Genomic DNA, 24,682 nt, shown 5'->3' with positions numbered 1-24,682 from the left:
AGTCAAGGATAAACTAACTCATATCCATCTACAAGTCCCTTTTTATTTCACATTTTCATAGTGAAATAACATGTTTGAGACTCTTGGTCTCCGATATAATTGATATAATATAATATTAGCAATTAAATATGTTTTATTTTTGAACAATTACTGTTGTAATTTACATGTTTTACCTTGTAATTAACCTAAGGGCTTAGGCCGAGACACCCGCCCCCTCGCTTCTTCTTTGGTTTGATCCATGTCACGTGGTGGACGTTTGATCACGTTTGACCAGCATGGGGGCGCGAGTATCATGCCTGTAGAGGGCGCCCATCTGCCACACGTATGACTTGATGAGGTTTTGATGAGTGCTGAGCATTAGTAAATATTTTTTTTTTCTTTCCCCTTCCCGCGGCGCCCCCTGGAGAATGCCGCCCCGGGCAATTGCCCATGTGGCCTATAGCTAGAACCGCCACTGCACAGCACAGAGCAGTTGCACGAAGTTGTTACCTGGAGTGTTGTTCTGGATGTTGTCTGACTTGGGATTTTGGGAAGCCAATGTCCCCGGGGGGCGGGGGGCGCGCTCTCTCTCCCCGTCCGATTCCCAGTCTGCCTGGCACTGCACAACCCTCCTGACGGGAAATGCCTACATCTAATTACACACAGGTGGAGCGAAGGCACCAAACATTTGTTTTTATTTGTCTGCGACTCGATTCGTCTTTGTCACCGTCTTAATCAGCAGCCCCTTAAAAGTGCTTTTGTACTACCTAACGGCTGCTTTGTAATGTGACGCGATAGAGCACTTTAAGGAAACTTAATATGGATGATCCCACTGTGTGTCGTTTGTACGGTGAAGTCAGTCCCACAGACTCACAATTGTGCACACAAAACAAATGATTGGGGAGGGTAAAAGCAGCAGTGTTCATATGGAGGAGTCAGGGCCGCCCCTGGCCAAATTCGGGCCCAAATTCGGCAGGATTTTATTTATTATCCATTCATCTCTTCTTCCACTTATCCGAGGTGGGGTTGCGAGGCCAGCAGCTTATGCAGGGAAGCCCAGACTTCCTTCTCCCCTGCTACTCCGAGGTTCTTCTGGATGACAGTGCTTCTCACCTTATCTCTAAGGGAGAGCCCAGCCACCATATGGCAAAAACTCATTCAAGCCGCTTGTATCTTGTCCTTTTGGTCAGTACCCAAAGCTCGTGACCATAGGTGAGGGTAGGAACGTAAATCGGCCGGTAAATTGAGAGCTTTGCCTTTCGGCTCAGCAACCCATTCACCACAACAGACCGATGCAGAGTCCGCATCACTGCAGATGCCGCACCAATCCGCCTGGCCATCTCACAGTCCGTCCTTCTCTCACTCATGAACCCAAGGTTACTTAAACTCCCCCACGTGGGGCAGGATCTCATCCCCAACCCGGAGATGGCACTCACCCTTTTCCGAGCAAAAACCCTGCGCTCAGACTTGGAGGTGCTGATTGTCATCCCAGCCGCCTCACACTCAGCTGCGAACTGATCCAGTGAGAGTTGGAGGTCACGGCCTGATGTAAAAAGCAGAGACCCAATCCTGCAGCCACTAAACTGGATCCCCTCAACGCCCTGACTGCACCAAGAAACTTTGTCCATAAAAGTAATGAACAGAATTGGTGACAAAGGGCAGCCCTGGCGGAGTGCAGCCCTTACTGGAAACGAGTCCAACTTATTGCTGGCAATGCGGACCAAGCTCTGACCCTGGTCATACAGGGAAGGAACAGCCTGAATTAGGTGGCCCGGTACCCCATACTCCTGCAGTAATCCCCACAGGATTCCTAGAGGAACACGGTCAAATGCCTTCTCAAAGTCCACAAAACCTATGTGGACTGGTTGGGCAAACTCCCATGCACCCTCAAGGACCATGTTGAGAGTGCAGAGTCGGTCCACAGTTCTATTTATTACTTGTCTCTTTTTTTTTTTTTTCCTCTACTGCCTCAGGCTGACTTGGTGCGCGATGCCTCACGGCACCGATGCGCATCCTTTGCGCATTTGCTGAGAATGCGCCCCTTGTGCAAAATGGGGCCCTCATGCATGGTGCGGCACTACGCACAGAGTGTGTTCTGCATGTAGAAAAGGGCGACTCTCGGAGTACTTGTAACACAAGGGTTGTCATTATTATGAATATCTCAAAAATAAGACTAGAAAGTACTGTATATTAATAATATATATTTTGGTCCTACTGAGTGATATATTCTAAATTTGAAATGGTCAGTTGTTTAACTGTAAAGCCTTGTGCTCAGGTTGATATGAGACCTGTGCATTTTAAATATAAGTGATTTGTTCAGCAACAACTACAGGATATACAGACTTACTGGCCATATCATGAGGTACACCTACAATGAAACGTCGCAGAAATTCTGCCTTCACAATGATAATAATAACGCATAGTGAACTAATAGGTACTGCTTATTATTGCAGTAGTGTAGCGCTGCACTGCATCATAATGAGAGGCGTTTCTATTATTTTGGTTACCTTGCAATGCATGCATCAAATCCAGTTCATACTAATGCCATAATGCCACGTTAATGACGTGTTGTTTATGCAAATCTCGTGCTGTGAGTGTGTGATCATATGTGCTGATGTATGTTTTCGCTCGTCTCGCTTCTTCCTCTCATAAATCACTGCCAAGGGGCTCGAACCTTCCCGCTGTCAAACAATTAACATTTACCAAAATTACTGCAGGATGGAAAACATACCCCAATTGTTTCAAATTCCTATGCGCAGTCACCATCACAGTCAATGTGTTTATATAGCAATGTCAGTTTGTGACAGACAGTGGGTCAACGGCCTCCATTGCTGTGCCTCTCTCGCTGCTGAGTGCACATTAAAGCCACACACTCAGCCAACAACATGTCAGTCATATTTCTGGATGCAGCCACAGGCGAATGTCATGTATCGCAAGTTGCGGTCATGTAGCTTTGACTTGTTCCTTCGGAAACATGAGAAGGACTGACAGGAGGAAGGACGAAGAGATCACCAAAGTAGAGGAAGTAACCCCTTATTTTAAGATCACATAATTAAGCCCATTGAGCCTAATCTATGGAACAAAATGTAGTGTGCAGCGGAGATGTCTGCTCATATGTGCAGACACCCTACCTTTTAAGCTGCATCCTTTACAATTACACCCCATTGGCTAATTGGGAATCAGCACCGTAGGGAGAGCAGTAAAAGTCAGACAACCCCTTGCCCTATTTTGTTGGGGCTACGCACACACACGCATGCAGACACACACACACACACACACACACACACGCACACACACGCACATTCACAAACATACACAGACGTGATCTCCTGTGGTCAAGTTATTTTCCAGAAGTGTGTGTAATGGCTGTATAAGTGGTGGGAATGCTGACCATTCCACTTACCTGGCGAGGCACACCGCAGGATAACATGGTAATGTGTGCACATGTAGCACACGGAAAAATTACCGGTACGTTTAATTTCCCCTAAATTCACTAGGAATTTTTATTGTGATTTGTGGACCTTGTTCTTAACATTAATGCCCTATTTCATTCCGCTGATTTATTTGTTTCCACTTGTTTTATTCGGCAGGTTATGGGCACATTCTCACACGAGGCAATGCACCTAAAGTGAACCAGCACTTGCACAAAGTAGGCGAGCTATCAAACTTAGCTATCAATCTCGGCAGTTATTAATGATAACAGTCAACTGCATAACATAAATAAATGAATTGAAATAATCCACAAAGTCAGGAAAGATGCAGTATTGTAGTGAGCGTTGTGTAATGAAGTGGTGGTACTCTTTGCATAATAGAAATAGAACGACCAGAAATAATCTGCAAAGTCAAAGTCCACGGTACACGCGGTCATGCACCAGCACACCAGGCACAATGAGACTGTGACATCATTCGCATAATAGCAATACATTGAAAGACTGAAATAATCCACATGGTCAAAGCCCGCGATATGCTCTCTCTGGCATGGGCACATGCACGCAAATAAGGTCGTGCCCTATATTTAATGCGGTCGCTCCTCCTGCCAGTTATTAACGATAACCTTCCTCTTGCATAATAGAAATTAATAAAAAGACTGAAATAATCCACAAAGTTAAAGCCTACGATATACCCACTCACACATGGATACATGCACACACATGATGTAGTGTCATACAGTATATTTAATGCGAGCGCTCCTCCTGTCCTGCCAGTTATTGATGATAACCAGCCCCTTGCATACTAAAAATAAATAGAAAGACGGAAATAATGCACAAAGTCAAAGCCCGCGATATACTCACTGGCACATGGACACATGCACGGACATACACTAATGTAGTGGCATATAATTAATGCGTTCGCATTTCCTGTCCCGCTAGTTATTAACGATAATTAGCCCCTTGCATAATAAAAATAAATACAAAGACGGAAATAATGCACAAAGTCCGCAATATGCTCATTCACTAATCGGTACATGTATGCATATAATTTAGCGTCACAATTAATGCGAGTGCTCGTCCTGTCCTGCCAGTTATTAACGATAACTGGCCTCTTGCATCATTGATATCATGAATTTCCCTGTACCGGGAAGCTATACACAGAACGCTCTCTGCAGACTGAAATGTGAGTAAAAATACAACTCGCGAGTTGAACAGACATGCCTCGACATACATGGCTAAAGCCTTGCACATGTATGTTTACCCATGCCACAAATAATGAGCTGTCAAGTTGACGTACACCTGTTTCAAAGAAAGCATGTAAGTGCTGTTTGCAAGCCAGGATCTTCATCATGCAATTGCGTGTCCCATGTCTGTAGCAATGTGATGATCCGAGCTCCATGTAAAGTTCTCTGGTCCGTCTAGTAGTCTGTCCATTCATTGTGTCCCGTGTCCATTGCCATACTACCAGTAATATAACAAAAGAGAAGTCAAAAGAGAACAACTCAGATTATGGAAAGTCGAGGTATGTGTGTGTATACAGTATATACACACTCCCAACAACCCGATCCCAGGGAAGCCTTTTTAGATTTTAGATTTTTTTTTTTTTAAACGTTGTCCCAATATTTCTGGACTTAACCGTACTTCACACACGTCCGCATTTCCAGAAATCATCCAAAAATGCATCCTTGAGAATGTTTCTCAGTTGATGTTGTAAATCTCTTTACTCACATTTACACGGCATTTACGACACATAAGAGAAGCAGAAAAGTTTCAGCAAAAAGATCTTCCAGCCTTCCTCTCGTCCTATCATCTATGTGGGCTGATAGCACCCCAGAGCGTGATAAAGAAGAAGCCGAGAGTAAGTCAACTCTCCAAGGCCAGATGATGACGATGATGAAGAGGAAGGTGAGGCCCCGATGGGCCGTGTAAAAACAGTTAGCTTAACATTGTGTATGCTTGTTAAAGGAGGAAGTTGCCTGCATTACGTTTAAGTGTTTTTTGGAGAATTTGATCCAACTTCATGTTCAAGTGGTCTGAAAAGGCCTTGAAAGCGCCTGCAGAGGTCCTTCAGTGGCTGCTCCCTCTTTTTTTATTGTACAGGTTAACACGGTGGATAACTTCCACTGCTGTTTTTGCACTTTGGTGAGGTTGGACAGAGATTTACAAGCTGCTCGAGCGCCTGATGGATGTTCACGTCGCTACAGACACAGACACACACATTTGATATGGTTTCGAGTCTCTCATTGGAGTCTCTGCTTAGTAAAACAGATGGCAACAGGCGATGCTTTTCTTTCTTTGTGATATGTATTTCATATTTCATACAAAGCATATTCCATAACAAATACACCGTATAATCCTTCTAGTGCTGCTTTTGGGATACATTTTTCCACATACACTCCTGATCAAAATTTTAAGACCAGTGGGAAAATTGCAAGAATTTATATTTTGCACAGTTGGATCTTAAGGAGGTTCTAAGTGGAACTTCAAAATGTGCGTGAGACAAAACATTTTGAGTAAGCAATTAATCGCAAACACGCATGAACGTAGTCTATTCATCAGCTGGTGAAAAGTGTTAAGTCCACAGCCTTTAAAAGCCAAAATCATGGCAAAAATGTGGATTCAGTCATTTTCTGTCAGGTATTCACGCTGTCATGATCTCTTGATGGCAAAGGCAAAAAAGCTGTCTCTTTGGACGCAGTAAGACTGTCACTTGTAACGTCTTCAAAGATCCTGAGGGTTATGGAACAAAAAAGTCAAGTGGTACACCCAAAAAAATGTCATTGGCCTGAGCCAGAGAATCCGAGCCAGGTCGATCTTCGGCCCAAATGAAGGTTGTTACTGGTGCCGAGTGCAGTCCAATAACCATCAGGCGGCATCTGCGAGAGAAGGGTTTTAAGAACAGAAAATGTCTTCAAAGGCCTCGTCTCCTTCAACTCCGCAAAATTGACTGTTTGGACTTTGCAGGAGAGCATCAAACATGGGACATTGAATAGTAGAAGAAAGTTTTATTCTCTGATGAGGAAGAAATGTAACCTTGACGGTCCCGATGACGAGGAGATCCCACCTGAGATGTTTTCCACATGGCACATCGGAGGGGGCGTGATCATGATCTAGGCTGCTTTTTCCTTCAATGCAACAACAGAGGTTGTGCAGGGGCGTCAAACGGCAGCTAGTTATGTGGAGATGTTGCAGGGGGCATCCCTCATGACTGAAGGCCCTTGTCTGTGTGGTAATGACTGGCTTATTCAACAGGACAACGCTGCACTTCACAATGTCCTCCTGACAAAGAACTTATTCCAGAGGAATAACCTCACTCTTTTGGACCACCCTGCGTGTTCCCCTGATCTAATACCAATTGAGAACATTTGGGGATGGATGGCAAGGGAAGTTTACAAAAATGGACATCAGTTCCAGACAGTGGATGCCCTCCGTGAAGCCATCTTCACCACCTGGAGCAACATTCCCACTAACCTCCTGGAAACACTAGAATCAAGTATGCCCAAACCAGTTTTTGAGGTGATTAATAAGAATGGTGAAGCTACTCATTCCTGAGTCCTTTTTTGAACATTTTATTTCTATTTTAGGTTCTTTGAGCTATGGTCTTAAACTTTTGATCAGCTCAAGAGCAGCCTATTTCAGTGTAATGGTTGTTTGCAATAATTTGCTTACCCAATTTTGATTTTGTCTCACTCTCATTTTTTCTTTTTGCATTTTGAAGCTTTACGTAGAACCTCCTTAAAGGGATAGTTCGGATTTTTTGACATGAAGTTGTATGACCCATCAGCAGTGGACTGACATGACACAGTGCAAAATGTAAATTCTTGCAAATTTTGATCAGGAGTGTATGTCTGTCTGGCTTCCTGTTCCTATGCCCGCACAAATTCTGCCTAGCAACAGCAGTGCAAACATCACCAGGCACCAAGAATTTTATTTATTTACGTTCCTGCGTCTGAGTTCATTCCAATTACGGTAAATTTTTGTTTAAATAATGAATCACAAACACCACTGGTTATAATTATGACGGTATCCATCAGAATTGTTCTAACATAAAATCCACCTGAAGGCATTAAATTGTGTAAAGTTAATCACATACACATTATAGTATACAAAGAATGGGGCAGGATAGTCTGTATTTAACAATAACATGTATCTCTTTCATACCATGGCACAATCTTTTCACGTTTGCCTGCTAATTCCTCTTAACAAGCTTTGAATCATTCTTCTTTTCTCTTCTAATGATGCCACGTGTGTATGTATCCATCAACTGCTGATCACATCATGTTTATCTAACATTTACTATCAACACTCAGGCCAGCTAGTGATGATCTCGATCAAATGACCACTTTTTAAAAATGAAAGGGATGGGGGGAAATCTTTTGAACTCCTGCTTCTAGGCCATTCCCCATAGCATGGATGTAGCTCAAGCTGACGTTACGGTAAACTAGTTTGGCCACTAAATCAACAGCACCTCTGTTGTAGTGCACGCCATTTTTCCGCATCAACAAGCAGTTCCCCACAACAAACAATATAATTCAATGAATTGACTATTATGCCCATCCCGATTGTCAAGGCTAAAGTACATTATTTTAGAACGTAGGTGCAGTGATTACCTTGTACAATAGGGCAGCTCAGCATTTAGACCGTACTGATGTCAATGTTTTACAGTATTCTCCAAAAAGTTCCCCAATAGCACATCCCCCCCAAATGTGTGTTTTATACATTGTCTTTATCTGTCTCCCAACAGGGCCCACTTGGCTTGGATGGTAAACCAGTAAGTAGACCATAAATGACAAATACAGAGAAATGCTTCAAGGCTACATCAGATGCACTTGAACTCTGCGTTTTAACTCTTTTCAGGGACTACCAGGTCTCAAGGGAAGCCAGGTAAACTGTTCACACACACACACACACACAAACACACACACGCCTGTTGGCTTGTTCTTAGCCCACGTCATCACCTGTCATTTGCATCAAAGGAGTTCCCACATTTGGAGCAATGGATCCATGCGGGTGTTTGGTCTGCTACCTCATCAGGCGCTTTCACTGTTCCTAAGGGAATGTTTCAAGTGGAGTAAACAAACAACAAAAAAAAAACGGACGGTAGCCATCTTGTTTCTTGTTCCACCGGTATATCGTCGTTTCCCCGCCAAGACAATTCCCCGCCACCAGAAGTCGATTCCCCGTCAAGCATTGGGCCACAAAAATGCCAAGTCGTTTCCCCGTCAGACGACAAGACACAAATGTACATAAATGGAACAGTAGGCTTTATTGGCGCATGTACAGTATGTACATTCTTACAACGGCGTAACCGGTAGTGTCTTGTCTGTTATCTACCTATTACGTTGCTGTGTGATGTTTTTTTTCTTTAAAAATACCCTGAGTAAGAATGGTATGTCGAATGCCCCCCCCCATGATTTCTATAGAGCTGGTATGCTCATTGTGAGCTCTGTTGTTACGCTGCCTGCTAAATATAGATTAGCTTCATCCTCACAGACTTATAAGCAGCACAGTATTAACTACCTGATGCAGCAAGCTCAGCATTGTTGCAAATTTGCGACGTTGGCGGTAAAAGCTCTGTATCGGCTTTCGTTATAGGGGAAAATCAACGCAGATATCACATTTTTATGCCAGTATGGGCCTGATAATTATTGGTGGCCGATATTAAGGGACATCTCTAATTTATGTGCATTTTAAATTGTTTTCTGCATGTAAAACTATAATTGTAAAGCTATAAAAACATGTTTGGTTTTAACATTTTTGGCTTTCTGGAAAGGATTTATTGGATTTCCATAATTTTATTCGGTTAGCGTCCGTTTTGGTTAGAGTCGGACCTTCTAGAATGGATTCATGATGTTAACCAAGGTTCCACTGTATTCTTTGATCAGTTGGGGAGCTACTGAAAATCAGGCTACCTATTGGACATCCCTGACTTAACACATCAACATGGGGCCACTGTTTTGTGTTTAGTGTATAAAAAAAAACATTCCCGGAGACTGTGAAAAGTTCTAAACAAATGAGTTCCCCCCCCTACTCTAGCTCACAAACAACAATCTTATAAGATGCTGTGTCACATCATACACTCTTCCTACAGTGAAATACCTCCAGACACAAGAGCGCTGTCTTGTCTTGACATTCAATGAAATGCTGCAATGTGCCTCATTCGGATACATGCTGCTTGTTGCTTATGATAGATGATTTGACCATCTGTCTCCACTTATCTCCTCCTCTCCCACAGGGACCAGTTGGGCCCAAGGGAGAAAAGGTATGTTTCAATACGACCTGTTAACTAAGCATTCTTTGTTTCTATCTCACATGAATTAACAGCAGCCACACCGGCGCGAACACTATCAGGTGTTTTCTCCATCGCCCCCCCACATTCACATTTTCACTGGGCATCCATCAAAGCAGCCATAGATTACTGGTAGAAATGTAGGAGCTCATGTGTCTCGCCACATTCTCACGTCAGGGCACTTAACAGGTTTACGGCCCTCGATGATAGCCAGATGTTTTCCCGCTCTCTGAACCTCTGGCCAAGTCGGAGAGGATCGCAACTGTGAGCGCTGGCAGAGGTGCACCATGCATAGGATGATTTTCCTACAATGTGTCGGTCTCGCCATTAAATCTAATAGATAAGCTTGACCACAAGAACAACACAGCTGACATAAACAGCATCCGTCACAGTCTGACAAGTGCGGATTGCAGATGAAAGACGATGCTGAAGTATGGAAAACTGGCACCCTTCAAGTACTTTCTGCTACGTGATGAGAGCATACTGGAGCCTCCAAGTCTTCAGCAAGGCAGAAACAATCAGCAGCAGCACTGCAGCTCTCATTGGAACCGTCAGATGATTCCAATTGGAACAACATCCTGAGCTCGTTCAGGGACAAATTAACGTTGAGATACTTTTTCTTCCTACTCTCAAAAGTCATTTATTGGCTTGTCTGTTACAATTGCCCAACAGTATTACGTAGCTACTCCCCTGTACAAAGATAATGATTGATAATTCCTATTTTCCCTATTTTCCCTCCAGGGTGACCAAGGAGACATTGGGCCTAGGGTAAGCCACATTTTTCTGTCATAGAACAAAAATGTGACACTTTGAACTGTTATATGAAGATTTGCACACAATGTAATGAAAAATTTGGTAGAAAATTTTACAAAATTGCTCTATTTTGCCTGCATTTCTAAACAAAGTATTTTCAATAATTAATCAATATAATGTATATAGTGTATTACAAAATAATAATTATTATATTATAATACTTGTGCGGCACGCTTGTTGACTGTTGTTTTTAAAGTGCTTTAATGCACTCGCTGACCCTTTATTGTTTACAGCATTTCTTATTAGACCTTAATCAGCCCCAACACGTTTCAGCCATCCGGCCTGAATCAGTGGGACAAGCAAATGTCTAAATACAACATGTGAGTTGAAAACAGGTGTTTCACCAAAGGGCTTCTCCACCTGCAAGAGGGTGTGCCCACTTAGGTATGCTTTCCGTTGGATTTTTGCAGTTTTTGTTGATTTCCTGTCCCCATTTCAAACAGCACTTCTTTCCTTGACTTTTACACTTTATGGAGGTCCTGTTAGCGTTCCTCTTTAGCCTTTTTTAAAAAAAAAAATCATTTGATTTTATTGAATAAAAGGAAAGGTAGTCCCAAAATATGTACTAATGATAGAGAAGTTGTTGGATGAAATTTATCGAGAGTTTGCATCTTCAACTTCAACAGTCATCTTCAACTTGGAACTCGTATGACAAAATTATGCACAACAAAAGTAGTAAATATGTAAATATTTTACGTCATTGCCTTGTATTTTCTCTCAGCTAATACTTTTACTATTCCTTGAAGTCCTTAATCGCCATCCTCTGTTCAGAACTGAACAGACTCTGTGTGCGCGTGGGTGTGGGTGTGTGTGTGGGTGTGTGTGTGTGTGTGTGTTTGTTTTTGCAAATGTTAATACTGTAAAAGTAAGAAATTAGCCAACCATTTTGTAAATATTCAACAGTACATAATATCAAGTTAATATTTAAACTCGTGGAAATGTCTCAACCAGTAGCTGTCTGTTTGTTAAGAAGGAAGCAGGAAGTGAAATGCGTACCCAAACAAGGCAGAGTAACAGACCATCACAGACTGGAAACTAGAGACAATCATGAATGAGACTACGCCAAACCACAGTGCCATTATGTTGACATTCCGACCCGACTTCTCAGAAGTCACAAGGACAACTCGTTGTCTTACCACCAGGAAAGTAAAGTTGTATAAAACCATTTCTTCTACTGCCCTCATTATGACAGCAACGATTACACACTTCGTTTGTTTAAAAAATGGCATCTTTCGCTGTTGGGAAGCAATGACACACAGACAGATTTAACTGACTCCAGCGTAACTTCCACATTTGTCATTTCAAAACTATCCCCCAGTAGGAAATCATGTAAAGTAAATTCATCTGTTTCAGTCTGAAAAGTTTGCCATCATAAAACCACTATCAACTGTAGACACAATCTTTTAAGCGGCAGTGTAGCGTTCGTAACTGGCATACATGTATAAAGACAAGCTAACCACTGTATAATACAAGTAAAATAAAGTAAAACTAGTCACTCTTTGAAGAGTCCTGATAGACACCAACAGGGAGGGAACTGAAAGGTGTTTGCAGAGCAATACTGTCACCTTGTGGTGTTTTGTTGGTATTGCTCATATTAATAAGTACACTCAACCAAAATATAAACGCAACAATTTTGTCTCCCATCTTGACAAATCTTATCCTTATCATACCAAGATGCTGATTCAACAGCATGATTGCACAGGTGTGCCTTAGACTGGCCACAATAAAAGACCACTCCACTCCACTCCACTCCACTCCAAAATGGGCAGTTTTATCACACAAGCAGGTTGAGCTAGCGTGCGTGCTGACTGCAGGAATGTCCACCAGACGTGTTGCCCGTGAATTGAATGTTCATTTCTCCACGTTAAGCCATTTCCAAAGGCGTATTTAGAAGTACATCCAACCAACCTCACAACCGCAGACCACGTGTAAACACACCAGCCCAGGAACTCCACATCCAGCATCTTCACCTTTTGTCTGAGACCAGCCACCCGGACTGCAGCTGCAGTCTATTTGCAGAAGCAAAGAATTTCTGCACAAACTGTCAGAGACTGTCTCAGGGAAGCTCATCTGCCAATACAGTAAAACTGCACATTTTGGAGTGGCCTTTTATTGTGGCCAACTAACACAGATTTAGACAGCTTTGTGAACAATATTTGAGGGGAAATAGGTCCTTTTGTGTACGCGTTGCGTTTACATTTTTGTTGAGTGTGTACGTCACCGGGAAGATTAATAAGGCATTTTGAGTTTGCTTTGTCGATAATAACAATAGCAATACATTTAATTTCCAGTTCTGTGGTTATCATCACATAACATTTCCTAAAATCCAAGGTAAAACAATACCGAGCAGTTATGTGTGTTTACTTTGTTCATCTTTTCCACTAATAACAATCTGGCTCCTCGGTTGAGGTTTAAAATGTCCTCATCCCTCCCATCCTCAAAGCTATGGAGTTGAGAAATGATGATATAAAATAAGACCTTGCCACAAAAAACAAAACCATAGCTGCCATCTAGTCTCTTTTTAAAAAGTGGGGTCTTTTTTAAACATTGTGGGGTGACTCTAAGCTCTGTATCTGGTCCATGTTGTCAGTCTTTTCATGTGATATCATTCCACTCACCATGACGACTATGTAATTGTCTTCATGCAGTGTGGTTTGAAAATAGGCCCCCTGTGCTTTACATTGTGGATTCTTTGAAGAAGTCACGTACTCGATTAATTCAGAATGTTTGCCTTTGCTGTGCTTAGAATATCAGGTCATGAGAATGAAAGTGAGGATGACCCTCTGAGGTAATCTATGCACTATTTGGGGTTGAAGTCCTTGGCGTCCAGCTGTTTTTTTTGGCTGGGGACTTCACCCTAAGGAATGACTGGAGAGAATGCACACTTGCGTACGATAAATTCCCTTCGGTCTATTTTATATTTTGAAATAATAGCTTTTTTTGCATTTTGCATAATGCTTTCATTGGTTAATATTGACCTTGGAAAGGACTTGTGGAGTCTTTGAATAAGTCTGCAGCCCCCCCGTGAATCTCAGCATGTCACAGAGAGGCACAAGCTTCAGAACAAACAATTCACTGTTGTTTAGTTTCCAACTTAAATATTTTACTGGCTCAGACCTCTTCATTTAACCCCAAAAGTTATTTTTTGGAGGAGTTTTTTAATGTTGATACAGGTTGCTCATTAAGAGGATAACAAGAAAAAGAAGAGAATAATTCACTTTTGTTTAAAAAAAATAAAAAAAATGTTTCAAACTGTTTTCAAATACATCTTAGTCTCATTTTTTTTTATTTAACTGTAAAACATTTGTGTTCTTACCTTTTATCTGTATAAGAAGTACATGCAGCCTTTCCCTCTCCAGGAAAAGTTCTGGTACTTTGTTGCAAAGTCTGATCAGCTCCTGGTGAGCTTGGGTATAAAATCCTCCATCTTGGCAGTCAAATTCAATCACTCATTTAACAGAGCATAAAAATATCTTATCTTGTTTCCCCTCCAACTGTCCAAAAACTGTTTCTCTCTGGAAGAAGAGCAGTGATAAGCACCTTCCATCTCACACATGCCTAACCCCTTCAGCATGCAGTGGTACTGCAAGTTTGAGGCAATGTTTTGCACCGTTCTAACAGGTTCTGGTCATTTCTACAATATTCCACAGCCTTGTAATGCTAATTAGGCATTTAGAAGGGTGGATAGGCCGGTAGTGAGAGTATGAATACTCAACTTAACTTCTTTTGCAAGTGTCTTGTGTCAAAATTTAGTCGGGTAATAAATGATTTTGGACTTGATATGAAGTACAGCTCAGTCATCATTTCCATGCCAGATCAACAAAGTATCTGCACTTGTTGAGAGGCAAAGAGAAAACGTGCAAATGGGAAGTGACAATAAATCTGCGTTAACCTTTGACTTCCTGTCAATAGATCATTGACAGTGCCTTTGTCGAGTACAATGCAGGCTTGAGGATTAAGTGACAACAGTCAGCATTAAAAGATGTCATGAAGGTGTCAGAAACACATGACGAAAGGTCTAATGTAGTGCAGGATTCATACGGTCAAATCCATATGGAGGAGATTGTCACTCCGTGTTTAGGTTAGTTGGCGCTGCATTGAAAGACAAGACACAATGTTCAAATTTCATCCTCGACCAAAGCATTCCTTTGCCCCCGCACAGAGCAAACGGCGTGGTGAGCCCAGCCATTCAAGCTTGAATGTCTCACTATCAAGCTAAGGTCTCCATGATGAAAATGAGGAATAGGAGAAGCCCACCGTGAAACAGCTCTCTTATGAGGCGTTTAAGGAACACGTGTGAGTGGTATCGTGAAGAGAGCGCATTATGAAAGGGTGAAAGGTTTGTGGTTTTGAAGAAAAAAAAAATATATATATATATTTCTCGTATCTCTCAGCAGCCTGTTAACAGAAACCTCATGAGCAGATGAAGCATATCTCCTCTTGTCCTCCTGCGCTCCATCTTTCATTCTTTCTGAAAGCTTCACTCCATTCTCCTTTTACCTTCAGTGGAAGTGAACTCACGCAGGGAAGCAGCACTAATACCAGGTTATATACAGTACCCAGTGGCGTTTCTATGTAAGGAAAAAATGGAGGGGCACCCACCACTGAAGTAGGCTATGTGCCATACAATATCTCAGAAATGTGAGTGAGAAGTAATTTTTATTATATTATATACCGTAATTTCCGGACTATAGCGCGTACCGGTGTATATAAGCCACACCCACTAAATTTAAAGAGGAAAAAAAGATTTGTACAAACATAGGCCGAACCGGTCTCGGTTACACAGAAGGATTAAGTAAATTATTTTCCCAAAAGAGCGGCAAACAGTGTGTATAACACAGCTAGTTAAACAGAAGTCTACCCGAAAAGTTATTAATCACTGTCTTCATTCTCCTCCTGGGAACTAGAAGCACTGAAGTCGTCCCCTTCCGTGTCAGAATTGAACAGCCTCATAAATCCTTCATCACACACTTTGTCTCTTGTCGTTCTGGGTGTAACTTTCGTCTGGAAACAAATTAGCCCTTTAGCTTGGCCTATCCTCTTCATCAAGCAGTTGTCTGACCTTTTGAAAAACATTGGTCGTAGTGGGTTTTTTACACACTATGAAGAAAGACACACTATAAGCCTTGCGATCCTACCTCCACTCTATGTTCTACGTTGCATCCGATGAGATGGTTTTTTTCATGAGTTCAACATCTGCCACAGTCCAAACAGAAGCTGTAGTAATTCTACACTTGATCAAACTTACTTAAGATTTGTCAGATCAAAACCCGACTGCCGCATAAGACTTCTAAACGTGATATTTGCGTCCACTTCACCACTTCCTGAAGCTGCACTCTAAGCATCATGGGAACTCTACTTCTTTTAGCCATAAATTAGCTGCAGGGTTCAGAGAATGAGGAAAAGTGGCGGCTTATACACAGGAAATTATAGTATTCTCACGAGGCAATACTATAGGAGTGAAACTTGCTTATACTTTAGAGTAGTCAGTGGCCAGCTTGTATACTAGAATAGGTGTACTATCTATTGAAAATAAGTCAACACACAGCCATTGTTGTCTAAATAGCTGGCAACACAAGTGAGTACACCGCACAGTGGACATGTCCAAGTTGTCGCTATTTAGCGTGGGCACCATTGTTATCTAGCATTACCTTAACCCTCTTGGGCATGGAATTCACCAGAGCTGTACAAATCCTCTTACACTCACATCATTGACATAACTGATGGAGCTTGTGGATGTTCGACATCTTGTGCTCCTTCCTTCCTTGCTTCCGCTTGAGGTTGCACTATAGGTGGAGGTATGTTTGAGCTCTTGATCATTCTGGCCATGCAGCGCAGGTTCCCAAGGGAGGGGATCATACTCTGCTTCACAGCGTCAAGTATATCCAAGTTTCATTTCTGTAGTGTTGCCCCTAGAGATGATATACTGTAGTAAAAATGGTTGCAGAAATGTGAGGGGTATCTTCTACTCTGAAAGACGCTGTGCCTTTATTAATGGCTACATGTGTTGTCCACTTGAAAGCCACTTTCAGATGGGTTAAAAATATGTTTATTTTATTCTTTGCTCACCTCTCACTTCCTCTCCTCAGGGTCCTCCTAACTACAGCACATTCGCAGGACTCCACAGTAATCAGATTCTCACCGTCAAGGTTTGTCCTTAGCGGTGAACACCATCCTGCAGCTCCCTCCTAGCAGCCACTATCCTTTCTCTCTCCGAGCTGCTGACCTGGGAGATTTCACTTCCTCTTGCGTCACTGTCCACTGGTCACTAGTCTCTTCCCCCCCCAGCTGTTCCAGACTTTTCCCCTGATTTCCTCATTTCTTTTGCTGTCACCTCCCTTCGACTTCATGTGCTCTTCCTTTCTCTGCTTCTCTGTCCTTGCCGCACCTGATATAGATGGTCTATCCTCGATACGATCATGGCTTTCTCTCTGGTGACCAGTCCAGCACCTTTCAGAGACGTTTTCTGAAGGTACACTACAACTGCACGGCATGTGAGCTCTTTTAACATTTTCACAAAACCTTTCCCTTTTGCAGTTTCCATCTTTTCCACATTGTTGCATGAAATAGTTTTGTGCCCAAGCATGTAATTAAATTAATATGACTGATTGTTTCTATAAAGTGTTATATCTAGAAGAATTCTACAATTGAACACCCACAGAGCAGGATATGTGTGTTTTTTATTAACAGGAAAATAACAGGCTTTGTCAAAGACAGAAATCCAGCCGTTGAAAAGCTAATAACTGTCAGTGGTGAGGAAATACAGTTTCCTGCGATAAGGCCAATGAATTATTATGGTAATGAACAGTTGTAATGTACTGGTTTGGCCTTACATGGAAAACCACAATGCATCTCATGTCTGTAAAGATGAGAGAAAAGCTCTAAAAATGTGTCACTGTGTGGCTTTGGAGAGCATTTAGTGATGAGTAAGCCTTTTTTGTATCATTTACGTTTTCCCTCTGGAATACTCACAATGTGGAAGGGATAAATAACATTTTTTAAGTATGCAGTGTCAAACACTGAAATACTCTCACGATTTAATTCCACAAAATAGTGCATTGTAGTACATTTATTTTATTTTATCATTTAATTATCTAATCATTATCGATAGCTGTAATACTTTCATTTATTTACTCTTTCATGAGTTGCATCCTCGTTCTTCTGGGATTGGCTGGATAAAGTCACATGGTTCTACTGCTTTATAGTGAGGTCTGTGGCATCCTTTTCGACTCAAGTTATCCAATATGGTTCCTGCCCTATCAAGGATCACTACTGTCAGGACAGATAGCAACTGCTGTAGGGGAATTTGGCTGTGACCAAGTCATGTTGTTTTTGGCTTAATACGGGCAAAATAACAGAAGTGGGTTGGATTTGGTCACATCTATGTGTGTATTTGAGCTTTTTTTGATCCTCCTAAGTGTCCAAAAAGCAGCCTAGGCGCAGCATTGGCATGTTGAAAAGCAAACATTATTTTCTACACTCTTGTTAGTTGTGTCTTTTCAAACCCTCATTCTTCTGTTTTTCTCATCAGGGTGACCAAGGCCAGGCTGGACCTGCTGGCCCTCCCGGCCCCCCGGGTCCCCCAGGTCCCAGAGGCCCCCCTGGGAACACAGGCAAAGACGGGCCCCGCGGCCCAACGGGAGAGCCAGTAAGGGCTTGTCCTTTTGATGTCACAGTGATAAAAGTACACCTAATGCACAAACCAGTGCACCAGTGCAAAATTGTCGTAGTTAAAAATCGTCCTTCACTTGCACACGTAAAACGTCTCCTAAGAAATTACGGCTGCGCCACAAGGATGCAGACATTTACACCCGTCGGCCCATCCCTAATATGTTGAATCAGAGCACATGTTTTTCCAATAAATATACTGTATACAGTCCTGCACACAAGAGGGTGAAAATCTGTCTAAAAATGCATACGGTGGCGTTGTCTTTAAACCCCAACGAAATTTGAAATTTCTCACACAGCTCAATGCCGTCTACAAAACACCCACTGCAAATTTTGGGTGCTTTGTCGAATCACCACAAAAAAAACACGTGAAAAACACGGCTGTCATCAAACAAAATGTCTTCACAAAGGCATGATTAGCAACTAACTGTCCATAAGTCACTGACCATTTGTCTACTGATTATAGAACTTTGAGGATATCTGCTGCATGTCTTCCAAAGCATTTTGAGCGCAAGTTTCCAGTGAGTGAAGTGTTTATACTGAAGCCACAGTCATCCCTTGTTCATCGCGATTAATTGGTTCGAGACGCGACCTCCACAAAGCAGGATTCAATGTTAATAAATACAATATTTTCATAGTTAAAAGCATAGGAAACCTGTTTATGACCTTCTAAATACATTTTTTTACCTTTATAACAGCCCTGTAGACATGAAATAACACCCTCGTAGTCACCTTTACACTTGTATTACCCAATATAGTAGACATAATAACAGAAAATACGTCATCTTAGACATAAATAAGATAACGGCTCACAAGTTAGCATTGATAGTGTACTTCCTGGTGGATATTGCCTCATCAATGTAACGTTACATGCGCCTACAGACCAATTTAGAATACTACTTTACTGCTGCTGTTTGTGGTTAAAGAGAGACTTCCGATGCACTTCAACCGCTTTATTAAAAAGCAGAGAACACATGCAATGAACATTCACACAGGAGCTGCTGTCAGCCGCTTTCTACACTGCTAACCTGCTGCCAACACTCAGCTAACAGGCAACTCTAGCCAACTGACTTCCCAGGCCCCACTTCATATCATGTCTTTTGAATTATATTTATATTATTTTTGTACATTTAGCCATTTTTATGCTTGAAATTGCTTAATTTAGGCCATGAATACATACATCATTTGCTTGAATATGCGTATTTTTTCACTAATAATAGACCATATTCAACCACAAAACAATGATCGTATATTAATTTAATTTTTGAGGGCGCATTGTTCGAACCGCGATGTAGCGAAGGACGACTGTACTCAATCCAGTGAGATGTGGTTTACCTAAAAGCTCCCAGCATACCATCTCTCCTGGCTTCATCTGTTTTGTGTAAGACAGCAGCCACAAGTTTCTACCCACAAGCGCCCACCCGAGCGTCCACCACCCCACCCCCTCGCCCCAACTCTCCTTCCAAGCGGCACCCTGTCGCCACGCATCCCTGAAACAGATATGATGGCACTGCCGCGGCAAGTTCACCATCAGTTTTCCGGCACCACCAAACAATAGCTACCCCTTTCACCAGGGGCCGCTTGTTTCCCAGGATAACTTTCCCACACACAGCTCAGTTCATACACAGTGGCAACATAACATGAAGCAGCGGTTACGGGATGGAGGAAAGAATAGTTTGGATTTGTTCAAACAAAGGAATGAACACTGTGGCACACAGCATGTTGACAATAAGTATAGGAGAGCAAACAGATGAATAAAAGAGACGCTCCCTCGACGAAGGCAATTGCACATCGACTTTGCGTGTTGATTAAAGGCATTGCAAAACTCGACGCAGTGAAACAAATCCTTGTATGGTGGAGACCATGTTGTGTGCAGATGTCTGAGAGCAAGCATGCCTGTCTGTGCGGCCGGGCTCCGTGTTGTCATATATGTCATGTAACTATAAAGTGAAAGGAAGTTCAGGAATGTGTGCTATTTTCGAGATTTGAATAGGATGGGTTCGGAGAGGATAGGAACATCAAGGAATATCCACACGACGCTTCATTAGGCCCACCTGCACCCCATTATATTAATAGGAACATTCTATTTCTGAATTACATGCATGTACTATACAAAGAAGCAATTCACACACATGCAGGCAAGGAAGTCTTGTCACAGTCAATGTGGTAAATTGTTACATAACTTGTTCTGTTATTATAAACAATAATCAATTCTGCATCCATCCATCTAATTATACAACCAGCAAACACTTAATTAGGTACTAATGAGATTAAATGCAGCCTTTATGAAGATATTGTAATGCTATTTTTGTCTCGCTAGCATTACAGACGTAGTTTGCAGTGGCGTGCAACCGTACTGCATCATACTGACAAGTGCTTTTTGAATATTGGTCCTGCCATGTAGCTAAAGAAGATGTTCAGAATATGACAAAAAGTGCTCTTTGATTGATATACAGTCATCCCTGGCCGCTTTGTGCTTCGAATTTTGTGGCTTCAGTCTATCACGGTTTTTCAAAAGTATAATAATTTTATTTAAAATATGCTGATTCATGGTTGAATGTGCCCTGTTATTAGATATATTATATATTATATATTATATATTAAATATATGCATATTTAAGCATTTTTTTCAAGCATAAAAATGGGCTAAATGAGCAAAAATACCAATCTATAAGGCATTCAAAAAATGCATTGAAAGGCGTTATAGTATTCTACACTGGTCACTAGGTGTCAGTAATATTACTGCAACATTAGGTGAGACACCAGAGGTGATTGCCGGAACAACAGGCTTTTATTGCAGGTTTGAAATATCTCACAACAGGCACAATGATCGCTGACAGGCTACTGTTCTACATTACTGAAACTCAACTCTGAGACCCCGAGGTTTGCTTTCCTCGGGAACACAGTTATAGTAACGCATGCGAGCATGAGTCTTATTTATGTGTTAAATGCCTTATTTACTGTCATTATTTCTACTATATTAGGTAATATGAGTGTAAAGGTGACTCTAAGGGTGTTATTTCATGCTTAGAGGGATCTAATAATGTAAAGAAAAATTTATTTAGATGGTCATAAACAGGTTTTCTATGCACCAACTACGAAATATTCCATTTATACTGTAAATAACGAAGCTTACTTTGCTGAAATTCACTTATCACAGTTGGTTCTGGAACCAATTAACCGCGATAAACGAGGGATTACTGTGTTGAACAACCACAATAAGCATGTAATTTAGTTATTAATTAAATGTAATTATATTTTCAAAAAAAGTATTAAATTAGTCTACCAGTCCAGGGTCCCGAAGTCAGCTGGGATAGGCGCCTGCATACCCGCGACCCTAGTGAGGATAAGCGCCATAGAAGATGGATGGATAGATATTGAAGTTGTTTGAGTATGAAAAAAATTAAATCTATTGTGATTACAAAACTCATTTTCTCTGGTCTACAAAAATAGTAAATGCCATTTTGAAATCATTGTGAACCATCTTCTACCACAACCTTACACAATGCTCAGGTCAAACATCTAGCGCCAGGAAACCCGCTGGGAAACAGCTTCTGTGCATTACATACCATATGTCTTCATCAGTGGTAAAGGCTTGTAACCTCAACTTTACAGAGCATATCTTAAGCATTAAATACACAGACGGTCACTCTCATTCTGTGGAGGCTCTCAAGCATGACTTCAACACACATTTCAAAACATTTTTAGGGTTCAAATTGCCCCAATAGCTCATGTTTGTGTATGTGTGTGGCAATAGTACACAGCAATATTTAGAGTTGGCGTGCTCATAAGATGCACTGCCATGCACGACTTCATAACAGATGTTGAAAGGCTCAGACGGCCAACTGGCCCTCACAAATTGTTGTGTTTACTTGAAATGAGCCTAATCACTAGCAGAACTGGGATATGGTATTTAGCATTTGAGTTAAAGCCGTTGTGGCTTATTGCTCATCTTACACCATTACATTGCCATCCAGGGTTTTTATTTCTCAACCATACACGATGTGCTTTTTGGGGGGACTTGGGAGAGGCTCCAAAGATTTACTGATGAGGTGATAAGATATTCCCCAATGTAAGAGTCCAGAATGCGCTTTAAGTGTTCAGCTGCGATGACATCTGCTGATGGCCATCACTTCATATTCGTTAATCCCCTCACATGGAAGCCTCTGCTGTTGTTTCTACATCATTTGTTGTGTCGTTTCTCAATTGCGCGCACGTTACATCCAGAGGCAATGAGCCTTCTCAATGCTTTGCCTTGTTAAATACTGACCTCTTGTGGTCATATTTATAGCACATCCAGTGAAGACGAGTCACACTAATTAATTTGCATTTGTTTGTCTTAGGGTTTTCCAGGTCGTGATGGCATCGAGGTGAATATAGTTCAGATATTTTTGTTTCCATGTTCAAATATGAATCATGCAAGGTCGTAACATCATTATGATCTGTTTTTACTATCATTACTATTAAAGATCATATAGTTAACAGATTTATTTCTGCTTCAGGGGCCTCAAGGATTGCCTGGGAAGCCGGTAAGATTGACCCAGACTCAAATATTTTGTTTTACTGCTTTCCTCGGTGTGCAAAAAGGTAGTAAATTGTGATTTATCATCTAATAGGGAGAAGATGGTGAGCCAGGATATCCAGGACCACAGGGTCCTCCAGGGGCAAAGGTATAGATACAATCTTCACCAGCGTTATAATCTATTTTCTGAAGATCGTTTTAAGATCGTCATATACTAGACGACTGGGCTTACTGGGTTACTGCGTATGAAATAGGGTGAAGCAGGTATTGGAGAAAAAGGAGAGCGAGGCATGGATGGACTACCAGGATTAAAGGTAAAATAAACGTGTCAACAGTGCATGCACACTAATTATTATGCATTATGCTTACTTGCGTTTGGTGTTTATGTACATTTACCCATGTGTCTGTGCATTCAGGGAGATAAGGGCGCAATAGGAGAGCAGGGCCCCATGGTGAGTTTTCCAAACTTTACTTCAGCTTGAAATCCAAAATATAAATTTGGCTCCTCCTACAGGACCCACACTGACCATATGACCCAAATATAAGATGGCCCCTCTTTTTCAAGACCCAAAAAAGACTAAAACTGGATCTTGATCCTTGAACATCAGTGAAATAACTGGTAGATTACAATAAACAAAGCATAACACATTTCTTAGCTGTTTGATGGCTGCTTCATTGGTCATCATTATCTTAAAATTAGCATCATATCTCCTCCTCTGTTGTTTGCTAACCTGCTAACAACCTTTGAGACATGTATTTCCGAGGGGCCGTCTTGACTGCATCTGTCAAGGTCACCAGTGTGTGTCAGTCACAGGAAGAGTCACAAGTCAGTCACAAGACTTGTTTGGCGCCGCCTGTTGTTTGTATGGATAAACCTCTAGAATCCCAAATATTAGACGACCTCCTCTTTTTCAGATTTTTTTTTGGGGGGGGGGGATACTGTCTTATATTCATGTCAATTGCCTTGACATCATCAAACTAATGTTACGTGAATAAATGACAACAAAAATGCATGCCTGCTGCATGACCAAAATAATATCTGACAGCATTTTATTGGCGACACAAACTGAGTTTGGGACAGGTGTCCTTTAGTCTACAACCTTCTTTATCATTCATGTGTATGTAATTTGTTTGAATTCCTTCATTTTAGGGGTATCCTGGTGAAAAAGGCATAGCAGGCTCCTCTGACATCATTGACTTCAATGGGAAGCTTCTAGATGCTTTCCAGGTGAGTGACATCACACTGGAAAGTAGACCAGGGATTCTCAACTGGTGGGTTTGAACCCAAACGTGGGACGCATTGTTGGTTGTGGGTGTGTAACGGACAGCTAGTCAAAAAATGCATTAAAATGTTTACAGTAGAGCAGATGTCTGACTAGTTGAAATAATAATATTTCTTAGGCATCTTCCTTCTTTGTACATACTGTACCTAATACACACATACAGTATCACTGAAATGTCTAATTTTGTGGTGTTGTTTAGTGCAATTTTACTTTATTCATTATTTCTCTGCCTGTAGTTGTCCTGTCACTCCTCATTTCCTTAATAATGTACTCTAAAATACACTTTGCACATATATATGTGTGTATTTATGTTACAAAAGATGGCATTTTTTTTAATGCTTGGTTTGACCGAGGTAGAAATGCAACTTAATGACTGGGGAAAATACACTCCTGATGAAAATTTTAAGACTTTTAAGAATTTACATTTTGCACTGTTGGATCTTAAGGAGGTTCTAAGTAGAGCTTCAAAATGTAAAAAGAAGAAACTGGAGTGAGACAAAAAAACATTTTGAGAAACCAATTTATTGCAAACAACCATTAAAGTGCAATAGGCTGCTGATCAGCTGATAAAAAGTTTAAGACCATTGCTCAAAAAAAAAACCTCAAACCCACGAAAATGGTTATGGTTTAATTTAGAAATAGAAATAAAATGTTTAAAAAAGGACTCAATAATGAGTAGCTGCGCCATTCTTGTTAA

At 41.4% G+C, this 24,682-nt stretch overlaps 1 protein-coding gene across 1 annotated transcript in view; it reads left to right on the top strand.

Moving 5' to 3' along the window:
- The window catches only part of col23a1a (collagen type XXIII alpha 1 chain a), a 142,231-nt gene that overhangs the window by 108,478 nt on the left and 9,071 nt on the right, over positions 1-24,682 (top strand). Inside the window, exons 5-16 of the mRNA XM_054791565.1 lie at positions 8,155-8,181; positions 8,268-8,294; positions 9,646-9,672; positions 10,441-10,467; positions 16,910-16,984; positions 18,044-18,160; positions 22,524-22,550; positions 22,683-22,709; positions 22,797-22,850; positions 22,957-23,016; positions 23,119-23,154; positions 23,853-23,930. Coding sequence (XP_054647540.1) covers positions 8,155-8,181; positions 8,268-8,294; positions 9,646-9,672; positions 10,441-10,467; positions 16,910-16,984; positions 18,044-18,160; positions 22,524-22,550; positions 22,683-22,709; positions 22,797-22,850; positions 22,957-23,016; positions 23,119-23,154; positions 23,853-23,930 — 582 coding nt within the window. The remainder of the gene's footprint in view (positions 1-8,154; positions 8,182-8,267; positions 8,295-9,645; positions 9,673-10,440; positions 10,468-16,909; positions 16,985-18,043; positions 18,161-22,523; positions 22,551-22,682; positions 22,710-22,796; positions 22,851-22,956; positions 23,017-23,118; positions 23,155-23,852; positions 23,931-24,682) is intronic.

Source organism: Dunckerocampus dactyliophorus, chromosome 11 (genome assembly GCF_027744805.1).
Source record: "Dunckerocampus dactyliophorus isolate RoL2022-P2 chromosome 11, RoL_Ddac_1.1, whole genome shotgun sequence".
In the NCBI taxonomy this organism is placed as follows: Eukaryota; Metazoa; Chordata; class Actinopteri; order Syngnathiformes; family Syngnathidae; genus Dunckerocampus; species Dunckerocampus dactyliophorus.
The sequence above is the reverse complement of the archived record's forward strand: the minus strand, read 5'-3'. Positions and strand labels throughout refer to the sequence as shown.